The sequence below is a fragment of the Malaya genurostris genome, chromosome 1 (genome assembly GCF_030247185.1).
Source record: "Malaya genurostris strain Urasoe2022 chromosome 1, Malgen_1.1, whole genome shotgun sequence".
Taxonomy (NCBI): domain Eukaryota; kingdom Metazoa; phylum Arthropoda; class Insecta; order Diptera; family Culicidae; genus Malaya; species Malaya genurostris.
This window is the reverse complement of record NC_080570.1, coordinates 93,021,643-93,040,720: the sequence shown is the minus strand read 5'-3', so window position 1 is coordinate 93,040,720 and position 19,078 is coordinate 93,021,643. Positions and strand designations below refer to the sequence as shown.

Below are 19,078 nucleotides of genomic sequence, written 5' to 3'. Positions count from 1 at the left end.
TATAATGTCGAAACTGCAAATCGGATCGGAATTTGAATCTAAAAGTGTGACAATCGATTAAACATTCCATGATATGTGAGGTACTTCCAGAGCCGGTATTCAGGAACCAACATAACCCGAACCGATTCGTATGGACATATGACGAATAAATTGCAATAGTTTTGAGTTTAACTTTGAAGCTTTTCGGGAAGCTATTGGTTTGAATTTTGAAAATTTAGAATCGGAAGTCAGAATTGAATAAAATTAATTAATTTTGTATGGAACTAGAAGTTCTGGCTTTTTTTGCAAGAAAACGATTGAGCTTTGAGAAACGATTCGATACTGGAACCGGAATGCGAAAATCGGTGTAGCCGAAGACAGATAAACATAATTCAGGAATCTTGTTTGGGAGCATGCACCTTTTCATATGAATCTGAGTTCGTAGAAAACGGTTGAGTCATCTAAGAAAAAAAATTGAGTGAAATTATTTGTCACACACGCATTTTCTGATCTCGACGGAATCAGTTCGTTCGAATGGTATATGGTGTAGGTAATGAACGGGTAAGCAAACGAATAAAAGCATTCTAACGCGAAAAGTATATTTTTTATTTAAAAGATATTTTATTCAGGCCTATTTGCGTACAAGCTTTACGTGGCCGATTGAGCCGATTTTTTAAATAAATTTTTTTTTTGTATTCGATTTCGTTGTCACACTTTTTCTAGGGCGAGAGGAGCTTCCATTTCCCTCCTGCAAAGATTGAGGGGCACTTTGTTTGTGGCTCGTCTCGTCGTCCATTGACGCATCGGTGGTATTGCTGGTTTCCGTCTTCTTTTCGTTTTCCTTGTTATTCGCAGTCTTGATCTCGTTGCTAGTTACTGTAGAAGCGCCTTGTTGTACATTGGTTGCAGTTGTTGGTTGGTTAGATGGTGAAGGTGTTTTTGAAACAGGAGCACTGCATTCACTAGTTTCCGTTGTTGAGCGGTTGTCCTTGTTTTTGTTTGTTTTGTTTATTTTCGCAAGTTGTTCACAAAACTGACATGTAACCAGTTGATTTTCATACGTAATCAGCGTTTCACATGGATGTATTCCATCTTGACCACAAACGATGTATGATGGAATTGCTTTACGTAGTTGCATACGTACCACTCGCACGCCATTCCGGATACCGGGGAAAAAATTCCGCCATACTTTCCTTTCAATGGAAAAAACTTCACCGTACTGCGACATGTTTTCCCGAACGAACTAGACTTCGAAATATCTACCGGAGGCAGTATCAACGAACTGGCATCCTAGATAAGAAGACTTCTTATAACAACTTAACTAATCTATTCCTCCTCTGATGTCACCCCAGGACACAGCTGAAGGAATACCTTTAATCACACCAGTAGAGAAGGCAAATGCGCTAGGCCAGCAGTTTGTGTGTTCTCACAATTTAGGACTTAACATTGTTAGTCCACATGCCGTGGCTGATAGCGTAGCTGAGGTTGACCAATCAGACAGCTTGGTTCCTGAGGAAAGTAGAGTCACTGCGAATGAGCTATTGTGGCTATTGTGCGAATGAGCTATTGAGCTATTGTGGCTATTGTAGGCTATATGAAGGCCCCACATCGGCAACACATTTAACATTGAGTATTCGCTCATTTGTGTTCTTAGCTAAAATTTTTAACAGGTGCTGGGAGCTTGGCTTATCTCAATTTTGAAACCGGGGAAAGATCTTTCCTTTTCCAGGAGCTATCGGCCCATCAGCTTACTTTCTGCCCTACCCAAGCTGTTTGAAAAGTTAATACAAAGGCGAATTCTTGCTTTCGCAGATGGACAGGATATATTACTGGAAGAACAGTTTGGGTTCCGGAAAGGAAGATCCACCATCCACCAACTGACAAGGGTTAACAACGTCTTCCAGCAAAACAAATCAGTGTCCAAAACGACTGCCATGGCAATATTGGATATTGAAAAGGCATTCGATAATGTGTGGCACGATGGCCTGGTGTTTAAACTGCATCGGTATAATTTTCCCATGTACACCCAAACCTCCATTTACGTAATAATCGGGACTACGTAAATCGAAATATGACGTAAAAAAAGTTTACGTTATTTGGAATTTTCAACGTAAAAAAAGTTTACGTTATTTGGAATTTCCAACGTAGAAAAAAGTTGTCCTTATGTATATGTATTATTAGATATGTATAATATATTGGATAGTTATGAAACGAAAATTATGAGTATTTACAGGAAAAGGATGTTCTAAGCAGCATCAACTTCCAAGATGGCGACTTTCGGTTCATTGATATTCCTTGAAAACCCTTACAATATGGGTATTTTCGGAACGGGTTTCATGAGTAGATGTTTCAGATCTTCAATCCCTGTTGTAAATTACACGACAACGTCTCTTCCGTTCAGTTGTGGTGTATGATGTCAGTATCGTCATTGATATCATCGAGAATTTCGTAGCGTTGAAGAAATAGTCGGATTTACTAATCTCTTCAACTCTTCATCATATTGAGCAGTACAGTATTTCATACCCATTTGAATGATATAACTCTAGTAGTATTATGATTTACGCCAATGAAATGAGTTGCTTCAGCATGACACATAGTGATACCTTTTCTAATTTGATCCATATTCATCTCTATGAATTCTCCCCCTCTAGTTCTGTCGCTGCGTGCATAGATCTTTATCCAATACCCATGTCTTCCCACTCAGTTTAGTTAAAAATGACTATTAAGATCGTTAGTGTTTACTACACATAGCATTTCCAAAGTTTTCTTTACAGTGAAAGTGTTTATGGGTGGTATTATCAGCACTTCTTTAGTCGAACGTTCTAAATTGTACGTATTATCGTTCTTTTGAAAACCGAATTCATTAAACAAAAAGCATGAGCCATTTAGATTAATTTTCTTATCGTAAAACGTGTTTCCTGAGTGTTCTAATTTAATTTGTCATCCAATGTGTTTTATCAAGCATGACTAGACCGTTCTCGTAACCTCAGGCTGGTTTTATAGATTTCCGTTTTATTGTGAAAAAACAGTCACATTTTATCAAAAAACAAAACAAACAAATAATCAAATCTACGGTTTTTGGAATTAATTCGTTAAATTTTCCACGCGGTTTTTTGCACGGTTTCCGCAATTAACACGGTTTTATTTTACACGGGTTTTTTAACACGGTACGTAACCCCCGTGTAAAAAGAGACCTTAGTGTATTAAGATATCGTTACTACGATATCGGAATTCTGGTGATGGAAACTAAATGCATTCGCTAGTGGCAACGGCTCAGTTCGCTTTCACATCTCATCCAAGTCAGTCGATAAAACAAAACCGCTCACGTTCGGGACGGAAGAAACCAAGTACATCTCGAAATGAGTGAACCAAACGAACAAAAGCCCGGCGAAAGAATACAATTATTGTTGACTTCAGGCAGCGCAAAAGTCGACCTTCGACACGACAACTTGAAGGTTTGCTTAAAGAGCAAATGCATCTTGACACGCGTGCATTTACTTCAATGCAATGAGACAAATAATGTTGTTTACATCCAGCTTTATAAAGAGTTGGATGCAATTCAATTCGCTAAAGACAATAATAATGTGCACTATGTGGAGCATGAAAACATCAAGTACAACATTCCAGTATATATGGAAGTTAGTGCTATAGAAGTGTGTGTGCGTGATCTTCCCTCAAGCGTCAACGATTCTTATATTCGCGCAACTATGTCCCAATACGGAGAGATTCTCTCTACCGAAAAAGAAAAGTGGAAGAATTTTTTCCCCGGTATTCTAAATGGCGTACGTTTGTTACGCATGCGCTTGAAGAGGCCTATACCTTCTTATGTGACTTTCGGTCAGGGTACGAGAATCCCGTGCAAATCACTTGTTACCTATGACAATCAGATGGCCACATGTCAATATTGCCAAAAAGTTGTTCACTACGGAAAGCCATGTGATAAACTGAACAAGGAGACAATTACACCAAAGGACAACGGTGCTTCCTTCACACCAACCACAAGCAACCCCAGTACACCTGTGACAGCCACCAACAACAATAAGGCATCCCCTTCAACGAAACCCTATAGAACAAAGTACACCAGCTACAGTTAACAACTTACCCTTCAACCAACCAGCAACTGCAACCAATGTACAACAAGGCGCATCTACAGTAACTAGCAAAAGAAAAAGGGTGACAACGAGATCCAATACAAAAAAAAATTATAAAAAAAATCGGCTAAATCGACCACGTAAAACTTGTACGCAAATAGGCCTGATAAAAAAAAGTGGCAACGGCACTTGACTTTCCGTTGAAACTCGCATAAATCGAGTCAAACTTCGAGAAGTTATCCTTTGGTAGAATTTTTATCTGTTCACATTGTGTCCTCATAATCCTCGAGCTCCTTTTAGAATCACCAATTTAGATGAATAAACAGAATGCAATTGTTCTAAAAACTCAATCAATTTGCGACTATTTTGATATATAACTTTTAGGATAATATTTGCATTTCTACTACAAACTAAACTAAGTCTAGTGCATGAATCAACTGGTTTAAATTTTCCGGAAATATATTACCCTATCCCTCAATAGTTCAAAGCTGCTCGGTAGTGCAGATTTCTATATTGAACTGAATAAATTATTCATATAATTTATTTCGCTTCTATTGCCATATAAAACACACAAAAAAAACATTCGTAATGTTCTTCAGTTTTCAGGTTGCCGCTATTTTCATTGATACCCATATGCTATTACTAATATTGGTACTTTGCCAAATTCATTACTTTATTAGAGTTTCTTTTATTCCCGTTGCTATGTGTTCCGAAGTTTATGCCACTCGAGTGAACATCAGCTGCTTCCGTTTGCTTCGAAACTCCCAAATGATGTATTGAAGTGTGCTAATATGAAAGAACAATTCTTTTGTTATTTCGTGCCGGATGGATCCTGAAGCGTGATAGATTTCCTTCTATTTATTTAATGGTATGTTACACGTTTCGATTTACCCAAGAGATCGTAATACGTTTCGCTAGTGCTATCCATGAAAATATGGTTGGTCTATTTCACTCTTGCCATCGGGATTCCAGAGAGTTGGGAAAGTTCTCTCTATAATCGAGTGATTATTTCATCATTTTCCTGTTTCTGAAATCACAGCATGACTCTTGTTAGTTATAACAAACCCAAGAATACTGACGGCAATGATGGATCTTTTTTGTTTTGTACCCTTAACGTCATAACACTAAACGTTAATGATATTGGCGCATAACGAGAGCTTCGATAAATTGTGCACGGAACAGGAGAAATACAATCACACATCTGAAAATGAAAATAAAGCGAGCTTATATATTGGGGAATATATCACCGAGACAAAACCATGAAGGGCTGCTGACCATCATCATATATTATTCATAAGAGTTGGTCTTACCCATATCATCTCTACGCCGAAGTAAAAGAGAGTGTGGTTGGCTGGCTTCGTTTCGATGCTTGCAATAATAGCTTATATATATATATATATATATATATATATATATATATATATATATATATATATATATATATATATATATATATATATATATATATATATATATATATATATATATATATATATATATATATATATATATATATCCGAGTCATGAAAGAAAACTTTGTTCGGTCAATTATTAGCGCTTTGCGACCGATATTATAAAGTGAGGAATAAATGGAACAAAGGTGGTAGGTAGGATTATAATGTCATCAATGTGTAAATGGAATACAGCAAGGAGCAAAATTTTATCTCATTCCTTTCTGCATGTGAAAACACTAGCAGTTATTGAACAATATTAATCATAGTTTGGGTAGATATGATTAACGAAGATCAAATATACAGATTAAGTCTTTAAAAGTCTTTAAAACAATACAAATTAAGGCTAATGTACGATTGTTCACTATGCTCGGGGGAGCTAAAATGCTGAAAACGAATGCGCAATATCATTAATGTTCGAAAAAGACTATCTTAAGCATGATGTGGAAAACTGTTTGAACGGACATTAAAGATTTGTTTTTCCTTTCTCTATAGAAAGGTATTAGAATTGCTGGAAAAACCGACTTTCGAACGGAGCCTCGGAGACCCATAGTGTTATCCCAAGTAGCAAATGTAACTTATTGAACTTTCAAGATGTTTTACAATTGATTTAGAAATGGTATTTATGTTAGATATGTTTAGAAATATACGAGGTCTGTTCAAAAAGTTCCCGGAATTTTGTAATTGCGCGCGTCTGGAGAGTCCGGTGGTCAAAATTTTTTTTTATTGTGTTGGTACATATGTCCCTAATGTATGGTGAAATTTTCAGCTGTATTCATTGTTTACATTCTGTCTTGTAGCGGCTGGTGTAGACGTGTTTTTTGAGCTGGGCGATTTTTGTTAGTTTAAACAATGGAAGAATTGAAGAGTCAAGTAACCAAGTGTGCGAAATGTTACTGAGAGCCTACGGTGAGTCTGCTATGAAAAAAACAAGTGTTTACGAGTGGTATAAGCGTTTCCAAGATGGCCGCGAAGACGTTGAAGTCGACGAACGCTCCGGTCGACCCAGCACGTCAATAATCGATGAAAATGTGGGAAAAGTGGAAAAAATGATTATGGATGATCGCCGAATCACTATTAGAGAAGTTGCTGATGAAGTTGGCATATCAGTTGGCTCATGCCATCATGTTTTTTTCAAATGTTTGTTCCAAAACTGCTGAATTTTGATCAAAAAAACAAACGCATTACAAGACTTTAATCATGCCCCAACCTCCTTATTCACCAGATATCGCTCCGTGTGATTTTTTCCTGTTCCCAAAGCTGAAGAGACCCACGAAAGGACAGCGTTTTTCATCGATTGAAGAGATAAAGGTAGAATCGCTGAGAGTGCTACAGAGCATTACAAAAAGTGACTATCAGGGGTGTTTTTAAGACTGGAAAAAACGCTGGCATAAGTGTATTATATCTAGGGGGGATTACTTTGAAGGGGACCATATAGATGTAGACGAATAAATAAATATTTTTTTAGAAAAATGAGAATTCCGGGTACTTTTTGAACAGACCTCGTATATTAAAATTGATTGTGCAACTTATCATTGTCAAGTTTCACAATACTACCGAAAAAATCACTGTAGAACAACTTTAAGTGCATCTAAAACAATTGTGCAGTAAATCACCAACTTGTTAATGTTTCACTAGAAGCTCTACAAAAAATTTCACATCGTCATGTTAAACGGGAGTAACTGTAACAATTGTGCAACTTATCAAAAACTTTCCAAACGGCTGTCATAATTGTACCGGGCACAATATACGTCGAAATTTCTATAAATCTCTTGTGGAAGAAAAATTAGGGAAATGATTGATGCTCTCCGCAAGGTAAAAAAGGCTAAGCCGAATTGATAACGTTGCTGTAAAAAATATATTTCTGCAGAGTCCGCATTGTTTTTGGTGCCTCATGAATTTTTAAATCAGTGTGTGCAGTTTTCTTCAGTTTTAGAACAACATCGATATAAAATTCAAAACTTGCAAAAAAGTTGTGCAAGATTTATCTGTTTGAATTCAACGCAAAACTTGCAGACATGAGATTATTGTCATAAAAGTTGCAGGAATACAGCGTTATATACGCAATGAAAACAAAAATCAATCAGATAATTTGTATTCGGTTTTCATCTCGCGAAAAAAAGCAGACCTGACATCACTTTTTAAAGATACTTTACGAAAAGTTAATTTCATCATAGTTACTCCCACAGTTATATATTACCGCTTATGCAACCTATGTTTTTGCAACTCGAGTACGCGGACTTACCAAAATAATACCTACAGTGGGTATCACAAAAGTCGGGCCCACTAAGATGAATGACTATATTGTATTGTTGTTTAATTCAACTAGAAGATTGAAACTGATAAAAAACAAAACGTAGAGCATTTCTTTCCGAAATATTAACATGTTAATGTTTACTGTTATTTAGATAATATATGCCATTACGTTGGGTGAACCATTTTCTATTCAACTCACTGTTACCATCGATGCCATATTGGAAAATACTCAAGCAAAATTAATTTCGAGATTTTTCAGATTCACATTAGTTTGATTAAAATCGACCGAAAATTTGAAGAATGTTTAAATACATGTAGTTTAAACACCATTCCGATGAATCTCATTAAAAATAATAGACTGTTATTTTCACAGTAATTGGTGCACAATCAGTAAAACACGGCAATTCAAAGGCGCTTGAAAATTTCGGCCGTACGAATACATGTTTCACCTTAAAAATGCAGTTCGTTGTCGACTTTTCAATTACAAAAACACAAAAGATCAATTCTTCAATATGTAGGATTGTCATTTTTCATGTGCGGATTATTTTACAAGATCCAAGTTTGTGTTAAGAGCCGTTGTATTGAAAATCGAATGTGAAACTTATTCATTCGAAATTAAGTTTGCATGTTTTTGTAAACGTCATTCCATTTCTTGTTTGCATTACGTAGTAGTTCTCGCGAATTTCACAATTGTTTTTTCGCTGATTTTATTACTGCCTTTGTGATGGGATGAGTTTTTGTATCAGTTGCACAATCGTTGTGAATAAATGTTCGTAATAATGGATGGACTTAAAAATATGTTGCACAACACAGAAAAATTGCGCTTTTTCCATAACACAACAGTTACTAGAATAGTGATATAAACTAACTTGATGAATTGCACAATCAGTAGAAAAATACAGGACAGCAACTTAACATGCTACTTGGGACTCTCCGACTCAGTTCGAAGAAATCGGAAAATGTCTGTGTGTGTATGTGTGTGCACTTTTCGAAGATATTTTTACCGCTCAATTTTCTCAGAGATGGCTGAACCAATTTTAACAAACTTAGGCTCATTTGAAAGCTACTGTCGGGCCATTGATCAAATTCAAAGATCAAATGGCTATGACTTTTGGTTCCGGAGATATAATGGTATAAGTGACGTAACCGACAAAACACGTTGTTTTTTACCGCTCTAATGTACATAAGGGTGCCAATCTTTTGTGATCACCTTTAATTTCTTAAAGCGCTATTGTTCAAAAGTTTAAGCACCTCGAAAAAAGTCCTCATGCAAAATTTGAGCTAAATCGGACATGGATAAGGGGCGCTGCCCAGCGGTTAAATTTTGAAAATTTTCGATCTTTAAAAAGCACCATAGAAATTACATAAAACGTCGAGATTTAGTGATATCTCAAAAAAAATTGTTTTTTAAATGGACTTTCTGGGACTTTTTTCTAAGTCCCAGAAAGTCGATTTTAAAAAAATTGTTTTTCGAGATGACACTAAATCTTGACGTTTCATGCAATTCTAAGACTTTTGACATCAAGATTTTTTTTCTCGATTTCGAAAATTTCATGTCCCCCATCACTCTTCTCATACAAATAGGCAACACAAATGTCAAGCACTAGGTTGGCAAAATGATGCCGACTGTGTGACATAAACACTGAAGAATGCTTTTGTGAACTACTCTAATCAATCTGAATCAATTGATGTCAAAATTAGTGTCCAAAATTATTTAATAAAAGCATGAAATATATTTTCATGAGATTATTATGAAAGAAGAAAAAGGCATTATCACACCACTAGGTGGATTAAGAAGGGTTTTTGTTATATTTATACTAAAAAAAAATTGGAAGACGGAATCGGATAAAATTCATCAATTTTGTATAGGACCATAAGTTTACTTTAATTAGAAGTTTTGTTTATTAAATTCGTTTTGCTCTTCTTCTAGCTTCACTGTTCCCGATACTGTCGGACACGGAATTCGGAAATCGGTGTAGGCGAATTAAGTAAAATTCGCCTTAATAGATTTCTAACCATTTCATTAGATTCGAAATTTTTGAAAATGATTGTAGCCATCTTAGAGAAATCGTAGTGCATTTCATATTAGTTTTTTGGACACCTTCCGGGATCGAAAACCGAGTATCGGTAAAACTGAAATAAGTTTATTTGGTCACCGACTTCTCATAATCTGGAATTATTTTTCACACACAAATTTTCTTCTCTCGACGAACTTCTTCGAATGCTGTGAGGGTATGAGAGGCTTTAAGTGTGAATAGTTACCTAAAAACCTGTTATAATCCACCTAGTGGTGTAATGATGCCTTTCTCATATCAAACATACTATCATATATAATACTGTGGTATTCTTCAAAATAGAATTCTTCGATTCTTGAAAGATTAACCGGAATCAGTTTAGTTGATCGTTTACTGATAATGACTACCAATTGAAGTAGTTTTTTGGCCGATTTAGAATTTTTTCAGGTTTTCTGTTTCGCCCGCGTGAAGGTATAATTTTTTGTACACACTTTACCCTATAATTCCGAAACCAGATGTCGGATCCGTATGAAAATCTGGAATTTCGTACAAATCCACAGGACCTTCCAACCTAAGTTTGTGAAAATTGGTCAAACCATCACTGAGAAAAGTAAGAGAGATTCATTAGAGAAAATATGACCACTATTTCCTGTGCCTCCGGAATCGAAAACTGGGAACCATGATAGCCAAATTCAATTTGTTTGGAATTTGGTTTAGTTTAGAATTTTTTTTTCGGTTTTTGTTTCGCCCCTCTAGTTTGTTAGTTCGGTATACAACATCAATATACAAAAAACGTGCTTAATCAACCAAGCAGTGAGATGATAACTATTTTTATCAATCCGTATGTGCTTTTTGCATGTATATTCTTCGGCAGAGTTGGTGATTGCCGCAAATTTGACAGAAACTGCTATATTGCAATCTATATTGTATACAACATTTTCAATCCGGTAGAAGATGCTACAAGAAATCGTGTCTCTCAATGCATGAACCGTGAGAGAATTTTTCTTTATTTCTTCGCTGCACTTCATACTCTGAGTATTTCACGCCCTTAGAAAAAAAAATACAGTCTAATAATAATCGTTGCTGTGTGGGATTTCCCAAGAGAGAATCGCAAGTTGACAATTATCGCAGAAAATCGAATCGATGATTCAACTTGATGATTCTCATATTAGGTTGCAATATTTCAAAACCCTTTTGTTGCTGCGATGATATCCGTCTCTCTTTGATGGCACTGATTCAATCGTGTGAAGAGTTGCTAGTGAGCGTTCTTTGATACGATAAAAGCCATCCTTGTTCTTCGGTGTTTCAGTTTTCATGACATTATTTTAATGACCGTCGTTTTAAGCGGCAATTTGAGATTTTAATCACTCATTACTCTGTAATGCCAAAACTGCAAATCGGATCGGAATTTGAATCTAAAAGTGGGACAATCGATTAAATATTTCATGATATGTCGAAGTAAATTCCACTTTAGAGTTTACGGTAATTTAAGGTTCTTCCAGAGCCGGTATTCAGGAACCAGCATAACCCAAATCGATTCGTCTGGCCATATGGCGAATAAATTGCAATAGTTTTGAGCTCAACTTTAAAGCTTTTCCGGATTGTCATCTTGTATATCGGTTTTAATTTAAAAAATTCATCATCCTGTAATTCCAGAATCGAAAGTCAGAATTGGATAAAATTAATTCATTTTGTATGGGACTATAAGTTTTCTTTAATTTGAATTTTTGTTTTTGAAATTCAAGTTGATTTTTTTTTGAAAACGATTGAGCTTTGAGAAACAATTTGATACCGGAGCCGGAATTTGAAAATCGGTGTAGCCAAAGTCAGATATATTCACCTGAGTAGCTGTATAGTTTACATTTATTTCAAAATGTTTGAAAATCAGTGTAGACATCTTTGAGAAATCGTAGTGCGAATTAAATTTTTGGGTCAGAATCGAAAACTGAATACCACTAAAACTGTAATAAGTTTAATTAGTTATCGACCATCCAAATCTGCTAACCCGATAAACCTGATTAATTTATGTGAAATAGACATTTTTATACTAATCACACTGTATCCCCGGAACCGGAAGTTGGATCTGACTGAAAAGAAAGATATTTTATAGGATCCTTAAACTTTTCATTTGAATCTTAGATCGGTTTAACCATACGAGAAAAATGAGTTACACAATTTTAATTTCGTTTCACATATCATCCTGTGGTTCCGCAATCAGAAGTCGGACCCAAACATAATTTAGGAACCTTGTTTGGGAGCATACAACTTTTCATATGAATCTGAGTTTGTAGAAAACGGTTGGGTCATCTCCGAAAAAAATTGAGTGAAATTATTTGGCACACACGCATTTTCTGATCTCGACGAACTGAATCGAATGAAATATGGGTGTTATGTTCTTCCAACATTTATTGCTGTAAGTAGTTAAAAACAAGATAATTATGGAATTGCTTTCAACTCGAAAATTCTGCCATCATCTGGTTTACATATGTTATATTCGAACGATTATGTTGCCGAAAACGAACCGTGCTAAAATCTGTCCGAGCAAAATGTCATAAAAAAGGATGCTGTACACAGTATTTTTGGTACTTAGAAACAATTGTATGTAACAGTTTAAAAAATCGTATTTCACGTTGCTCCCAAGCATTGCTTTATCATGCAATGCACAAAACTCCTAATGCTGGAATAGGGGAAAAAGTCGCTTTCACAAAAATGTCTATATCTCCGTTGAAAATGGACGGATTTTTACAATCTATGGCTTTTTGTATAGCTATTACCGTGCGGAATCTATATCTGGAAACATATTCTGTTTTCAAGGTCAAGTATAACAGATACTGTTAAAAAACTAAATTTTGACATAAATCTTCGTATAACTCAAGAAGTAAACATCCGATCTCAAAACCATTCAATAGCGTTCCGGGTGACGGGGAGACCTTTCATTTGCGACTAGTTTGATCAAAATCGGTCTAGCCATCTCTGAGATCTCGATTTCTTTGACAACACACATACAGACACACACATACACACACGGACATTTGCTCAGTTCGTCGAGCTGAATCGATTGGTATATGACATTCGGCCCTCCGGGCCTTGGAAAATTTTTGTAAAGTTTGAGCGAATTCTATACCTATGTTTTATATATATATATAAAACCCTTCTTAATCCACCTAGTGGTGTGATAATGCCTTTCTCTTCTTTCATAACAGTCACATGAAAATATGTTTCATACTTTTATTAAATAAATTTGGATACTAATTTTGACACCAATAGATTCAGATTGAGATGCTTAAGTGTTTACGTCACACAGTCAGCATCATTTTTCCAAACTAGTGCTTGACATTTGCGTTGCCTATTTGTATGAGAACAGTGATGCTAATCTAAAATAAAAAAAGCCTTCTCAGTCCACTTAGTGGAATTTTCATATATCTTGAAAAATCACCATACGGGGGAGTAAAAAAATTTTTGATGCCAAAAGGCTTAGAACTGCATGAAACGTCGAGATTTAGTGTCATCTCGAAAAAAATTTTTTTTTAAATCGACTTTTTGGGAGTCCCAGAAAGTTGATTTTTTCAAAAAAATGTTTTTTTGAGATATATATATATATATATATATATATATATATATATATATATATATATATATATATATATATATATATATATATATATATATATATATATATATATATATTTATATATTCATACATAAACACCAACATGTTTATACACATATACTCACATATATGCCACAAGCAAACATCGTAACATTGAGTTACTATTTCTATTCTAATAGATTCTAACTACTTCTTTCTCTACTATTGGTCGATTGATAGTCTTGGGCTGAAACTGTGGCCTTTATTACCGTTTTTGCATGAACTTCCTCTTACACCTCACTTCTGAGTTAGCCCGACGGATAACTTCTGAAAAAAAATATTAAGGCGGATCTGTCTGTACTCGCATATCTGTCCCACGCACAAAAATCACGTTTTAGTTACTAAAAAACGTACAGGGTGCATTATTTTTTTTCTGATCACTGTTTCAATATTTAGCGCTGGCAGTGCATTCAATAATTTAGATAATGTAAGATAAACTATCTTTGAATCGATCTTTATATATAGTCGGTACGATAATTCTTCTTGGATATTTTGCGGTTAGATCTCAGTTCTTTTTTTGTAAATAGTCACAGTGGCAGTAGTCCCTTGCTTCAGTTTTACTCTGGACCCTTGATAAGATTTGCTTATATGAGCATCTATTTAAAATCAACACACAGATGAACCAGGTGCCCACTTGGTCACTGTTTTTTTAGTGCTGATTCAAACAGATTTTATAAAATTATTATAATGTTTGTTCATGTTTGTGTCTTAAAGATTAAGTAGTAGTTTTTTATGTAATGTATGTTGTAAATACATACATGTATACATATACACATACATAAATACATACATTCATACATACATGCATACATACATACATACATACATACATACATACATACATACATGCATACATACATACATACATACATACATACATACATACATACATACATACATACATACATACATACATACATACATACATACATACATACATACATACATACATACAAACATACATACATACATACATACATACATACATGCATACATACATACATACATACATACATACATACATACATACATACATACATACATACATACATACATACATACATACATACATACATACATACATACATACATACATACATACATACATATATACATACATACATACCATACACACAAACACACATGTATTCCACATGCAAACATCGTAATATTGAGTTACTATTTCTATTCTAATAGATTCTTACTAGGGTTACCAATAGTTATCTCATTAGTAGAGTCACCATGTTATTCTACCGATAACTCGACTTTCAATTAATGAATTGTGATTGAATCGAATACTTTGTTTCGGTTCTGTGAAGCAATACTGCAGAAAAAGTAGTTCGAAAACTGCTCAATACAGCTATTATAGCGACGCGAAAACTCAAAGCAAATGCTCCTAATTTCATCTTAATATTGAAGTCAATCTATCGAACAGAGACAACAGATATAATGGTTTTCGTATATAAGATGACTAATGAAGGTTAGATAAAGGGGGTACCGTTACCCTACTTTTTTCTCTATTATTGGTCGATCGTTAATCCTGAGTTAAAAATCGAGTCACATTATTTTTCACACACATACGTTTGCGATCGTGACGAACTTATTTGAATGATATATGACACTCGGCTCTCCGGTTCAGAAGTCGATTTTCACAGTAAATGTATAGCCTTTTTAAGTTAAGAGAGGCAAAAACATGTTTCCTGTTTTTCAGGTAAGCCAAATATTACTGATAAAGCCATTAGCCTATCGATAGTTTTAATGCGAACTGACCTGAAAACCGTCGTACGTCCAACTGCCAAACTTCATTACACAGGTTTGCTCGTCAAAAGGGAAGTATTCCACATCGATTTCACAGGAACTCTTATAGATGGCCGGTGGTCGCCATTCGACGCGTCCAGTGTAATTGAGGGTGGCTTTCGTTGCCAGTGTTACCTCGAAATTACCATCAGCATTGTTGTAAAGTACTATATCCGGTCGCCAGATGTGGTCCGATGGTACGTGTAGCATTTCCACTCCACCGTACTCTTTTGGTTCCCATTTTAGTTTGTAGTCGTACCACGTCTGTTCTACCCACAGGTTGGTGGTCATAATTTGATTTTTCAAATTCTGCAAGAGTAAAACATAGTATAATTTCAAAAATAACTGTTGTAGAAATTAAATGAACTTACCACATCAATAAGCTGCGACAATTTCAATTTTATCTTCACAGTCAGTGCGTCTGTAACATTAACAACAGGTCGTACCAGTTTATTATAGTTGCTTAAAAGATCATCGTAAAGACGTTTTGCATCAGGATTTCCAGCGCATACTGTGAAGAAGATGAAAAAATTTGATCAATTCTGCTTTGAAACTTAACGCTAATATACTGTCGTTGAGTTAGCTCTCAAAATATGTATACAAGTTATTTTAAATCTTGGTTCGCATGCCCGGAGTTCCAAAACCATTTATCTACTTATTCTATATCACATTGGAAAGCGAACAAAGAGAATTTTTTTCTGCCCAAAAACTTGTAAACGATATACGTTATGCTTGTATGGTATCTGCTTCATTTTAATCTCTCGTGACCACGAGCTATTTCCATCACCGGTACGGTAATACAATTAGGATAGAATTATTTTTGGGGTTTTGTGGTGAAATGCTCGTATTATCAGCAAAGTCCCAGGTAGGCATCATTCACACAAACGCTACCTATTTGAACAGTGATGTAAACCTTCACCCTATTGGGACCCAAAACGGAAGACAGAATCTTATGTGTTACATGATTTGGAGCCCATGCTTCATATTCCTGATATAACTCCAATAAAATAGTATTTAGTTTTTGTGTGTATCCTATATAACAGACAACCGTTTTTTTCAGATGGCTTCCATTAGACTTTAATTGAATCTGTCGCTTCTATTAAGTGAGTGACCATGTATATTGATGTAAAACATTTATTATGAACTGTAATAGCATTTATGTATTGCATTTAGCATGAACTATGAGATATGTAAATCATATTAGTATAAGTAAAACTATAAACTTGATTTTAAAGAACTTTAATATAAGTAATGTTTGAAGCCGGCACGTATCATCATATGTTATGTCGCTACTAGAAATGTTCAAGATAATCAATTGTATCGTAAAGGGTTCATATAATTTATCGGAGGTGTGCTGAAAAACGCTAAACCCTGGTGGCTGGAGAAACCACCTCGAGATCTTTCTTCCCGTTACTTGAAGAGGAAGACTTGGACACCATTTGGTTCCAACAAGACGGCGCTCCGTGCGACACAGCCAACGCTACGATCGATCTTCTGCGCACAGTCTTCGAAGATCGAATTATCAGTTATCGGATGTCGTTCGGCCGCCTTGGAGCTGTGATTTGACGCCGTTAAACTATTATCTTTGGGGGCTTTCAAAGATAAGTGTTATGTAGACAATTCGATGCTTGAAGGACAACATTCGTGCAGCCATAGCTGAAATAAAGCTGCATGCAATCGAAAATGTACTAAAAAAAACTGGACCGACCGTATGGCGTACTGCAAGGTCAGCCGAGGCAGCCATTTGAATGAATTTATATTCCACAATTAACCGGAAGGATTGTACTTTAATATGAAAAAATAAATTTTAAAATCGGATGAACCGTTTGTGTTTTATTGCATGTTTAAAAAAAAGTTACATGGCGGACCCTGTATGTAGGCTGCTTTCCAACGCGCCTTCAGTGTTTTCGAGCTGGCATTGAATTTCTTGACGATATCATAATTCAACAGCCCTGGGTTTGCTCTAATCGTTCTTAACACCTTCAAATATAGCTGACAAATTTATTGGGCGCTTGCTGTGATCCCGTCGCTCGATAAAATTCCACTCACAGAGTCGGCTGCGGTTCAAGAGATTATCTTCTTGCATTGTCCAGGTCAAACATTTTTTATTAGTTGCGCACATATATCGACGTATGGCGGCGTATGATACTCGATTTTTCTCCTCTTTGGTCACAATTGCTACCGAAGCACGGTCATCGACCGTTTTTGACTCTTTTAAGCGTTAAACCCACTTATTGACAAAAGATACCGACTTTTTAACACTCCTAATACCAAGCCTAAAAAAGCACGCGAAGCACCAAGCCTCAAAAAAAGAAACTGTGAGCTATCATAGCTCAGTTGTTACTTGACCAATTTCGATAAATTTTACACCCTCGAATTTTGTGAAGTTTGTAGATTATTTTAAGTATATCATTATTGGCGATCGTTTAGGTAAAACTAATGAAAATCTGATTTTTCCCGTTCCAAGTTTTTTTTTCAAGCTAAAAATGTGCCTTATCTGCATTCATGCGGCACCTGCATCGCGAATAGGATATTGAGAACTTCAACTTTACCGAGTCATAACTTTGTTGTTAGTCAACCGATCTTCAAAATTTGTCCACCATTGGAAAGGTACTACTTCCAGAAATAAAATGTACTGAAATAAACGAAAAAAAGGGTTGTCTACCCAAAGTTATAATGAAAACTGAATTTTTCATTTTTTTCCCATGTTTGTATATAACTCAAAAATCAAAGCGATGACATGTACATTTTTTTGATTAAAAATATTGGAATCATTACCAGAAACAGTGTTTTGATGACCAAAATTATATATCCGTTCAAAGAATCTCAAGAAATTTGGTACAAATACAGAGAATTTCTATTAACTTTTAAATTTTATGACATATATTTTTTTATTATTTTAGTTGAAAATTATGAACAAAATTTACAAAAAAACTAAAACTTGGATTTCACTGAAAATTTTAAAAATTTTGGTAAATAACCTAAAATTCTAGAAATAGTAATATTTTCGTATTGGACAAAAGAACTAAACAATTTTTATGCACAACCCAAACGCAATTGATAACTACTAAAATTCTGATATAGGTGAAAGTTCTGATGATAGGTAAGAGTTCGGACATTTTAAAATTTCCGAGTTAAATTGCATTGCACAGTGGTCTGGATCCACAATTTAGGGGGACAAAAACATTTGTGGCTTAACCTTATACTTTAGAGCTATGATGTCTTCAAAACAAATGATCAGTGAAGATATGCCATACGTCGATGTACATGATATTAGGGTGGCTCTTATTATTAAGGTGATCCCAAACTTATTTTACGGATGTGTTGAGATAGAGGACTGCATTCTTCGGCAAAATTGTAGATAAACTTATATCGAGCAGGTTTGCTGAGGACACCATAATAGTATTTGCAACGGTTTTAGTGTTACAGCTATTTTAAAGAGCAACTTAGGGTGTTACTCACAAAATCAGATTTTTTGCTCTAGCATTTATATTTTTCTCTTTTCGTAAGGTGACACATGGATCAATAAGTCCCGAGACTAACAATGGAAACAACATTTTTTTGCAACATTTTTTTTTATTCATCAACATATTCACCTTTTAGGGTGATACAATGGTTCCAACGTTTATCCAATTTTTCAATACCATGTTTATAGAAAAATTTATCTTTCGCTTCAAAATAAGCTTCAGTTTCAGCGATGACCTCCTCATTTGAGCCAAATCTTTTTCCCTGGAGCATTTTTTTAAGATCAGCAAAGAGCCAGTAGCCACTGGGGGCTAAATCTGACGAGTATGGGGGGTGAAGAAGCAGATCAAAGCCCAATTCGTTAAATTCCGCCAT

General features: G+C 35.3%; 1 protein-coding gene across 5 annotated transcripts in view; it reads right to left on the bottom strand.

The window, feature by feature from the left end:
- LOC131440743 (acetylcholine receptor subunit alpha-like) overlaps positions 1 to 19,078 on the bottom strand; it is a 266,618-nt gene that overhangs the window by 97,225 nt on the left and 150,315 nt on the right. For all 5 annotated transcript variants that reach the window (XM_058612276.1, XM_058612278.1, XM_058612277.1 and 2 more), the window contains 2 exons: positions 15,610 to 15,749; positions 15,212 to 15,547 (listed from right to left, as the gene is read on the bottom strand). In XM_058612276.1, coding sequence (XP_058468259.1) covers positions 15,212 to 15,547; positions 15,610 to 15,749 — 476 coding nt within the window. The remainder of the gene's footprint in view (positions 1 to 15,211; positions 15,548 to 15,609; positions 15,750 to 19,078) is intronic.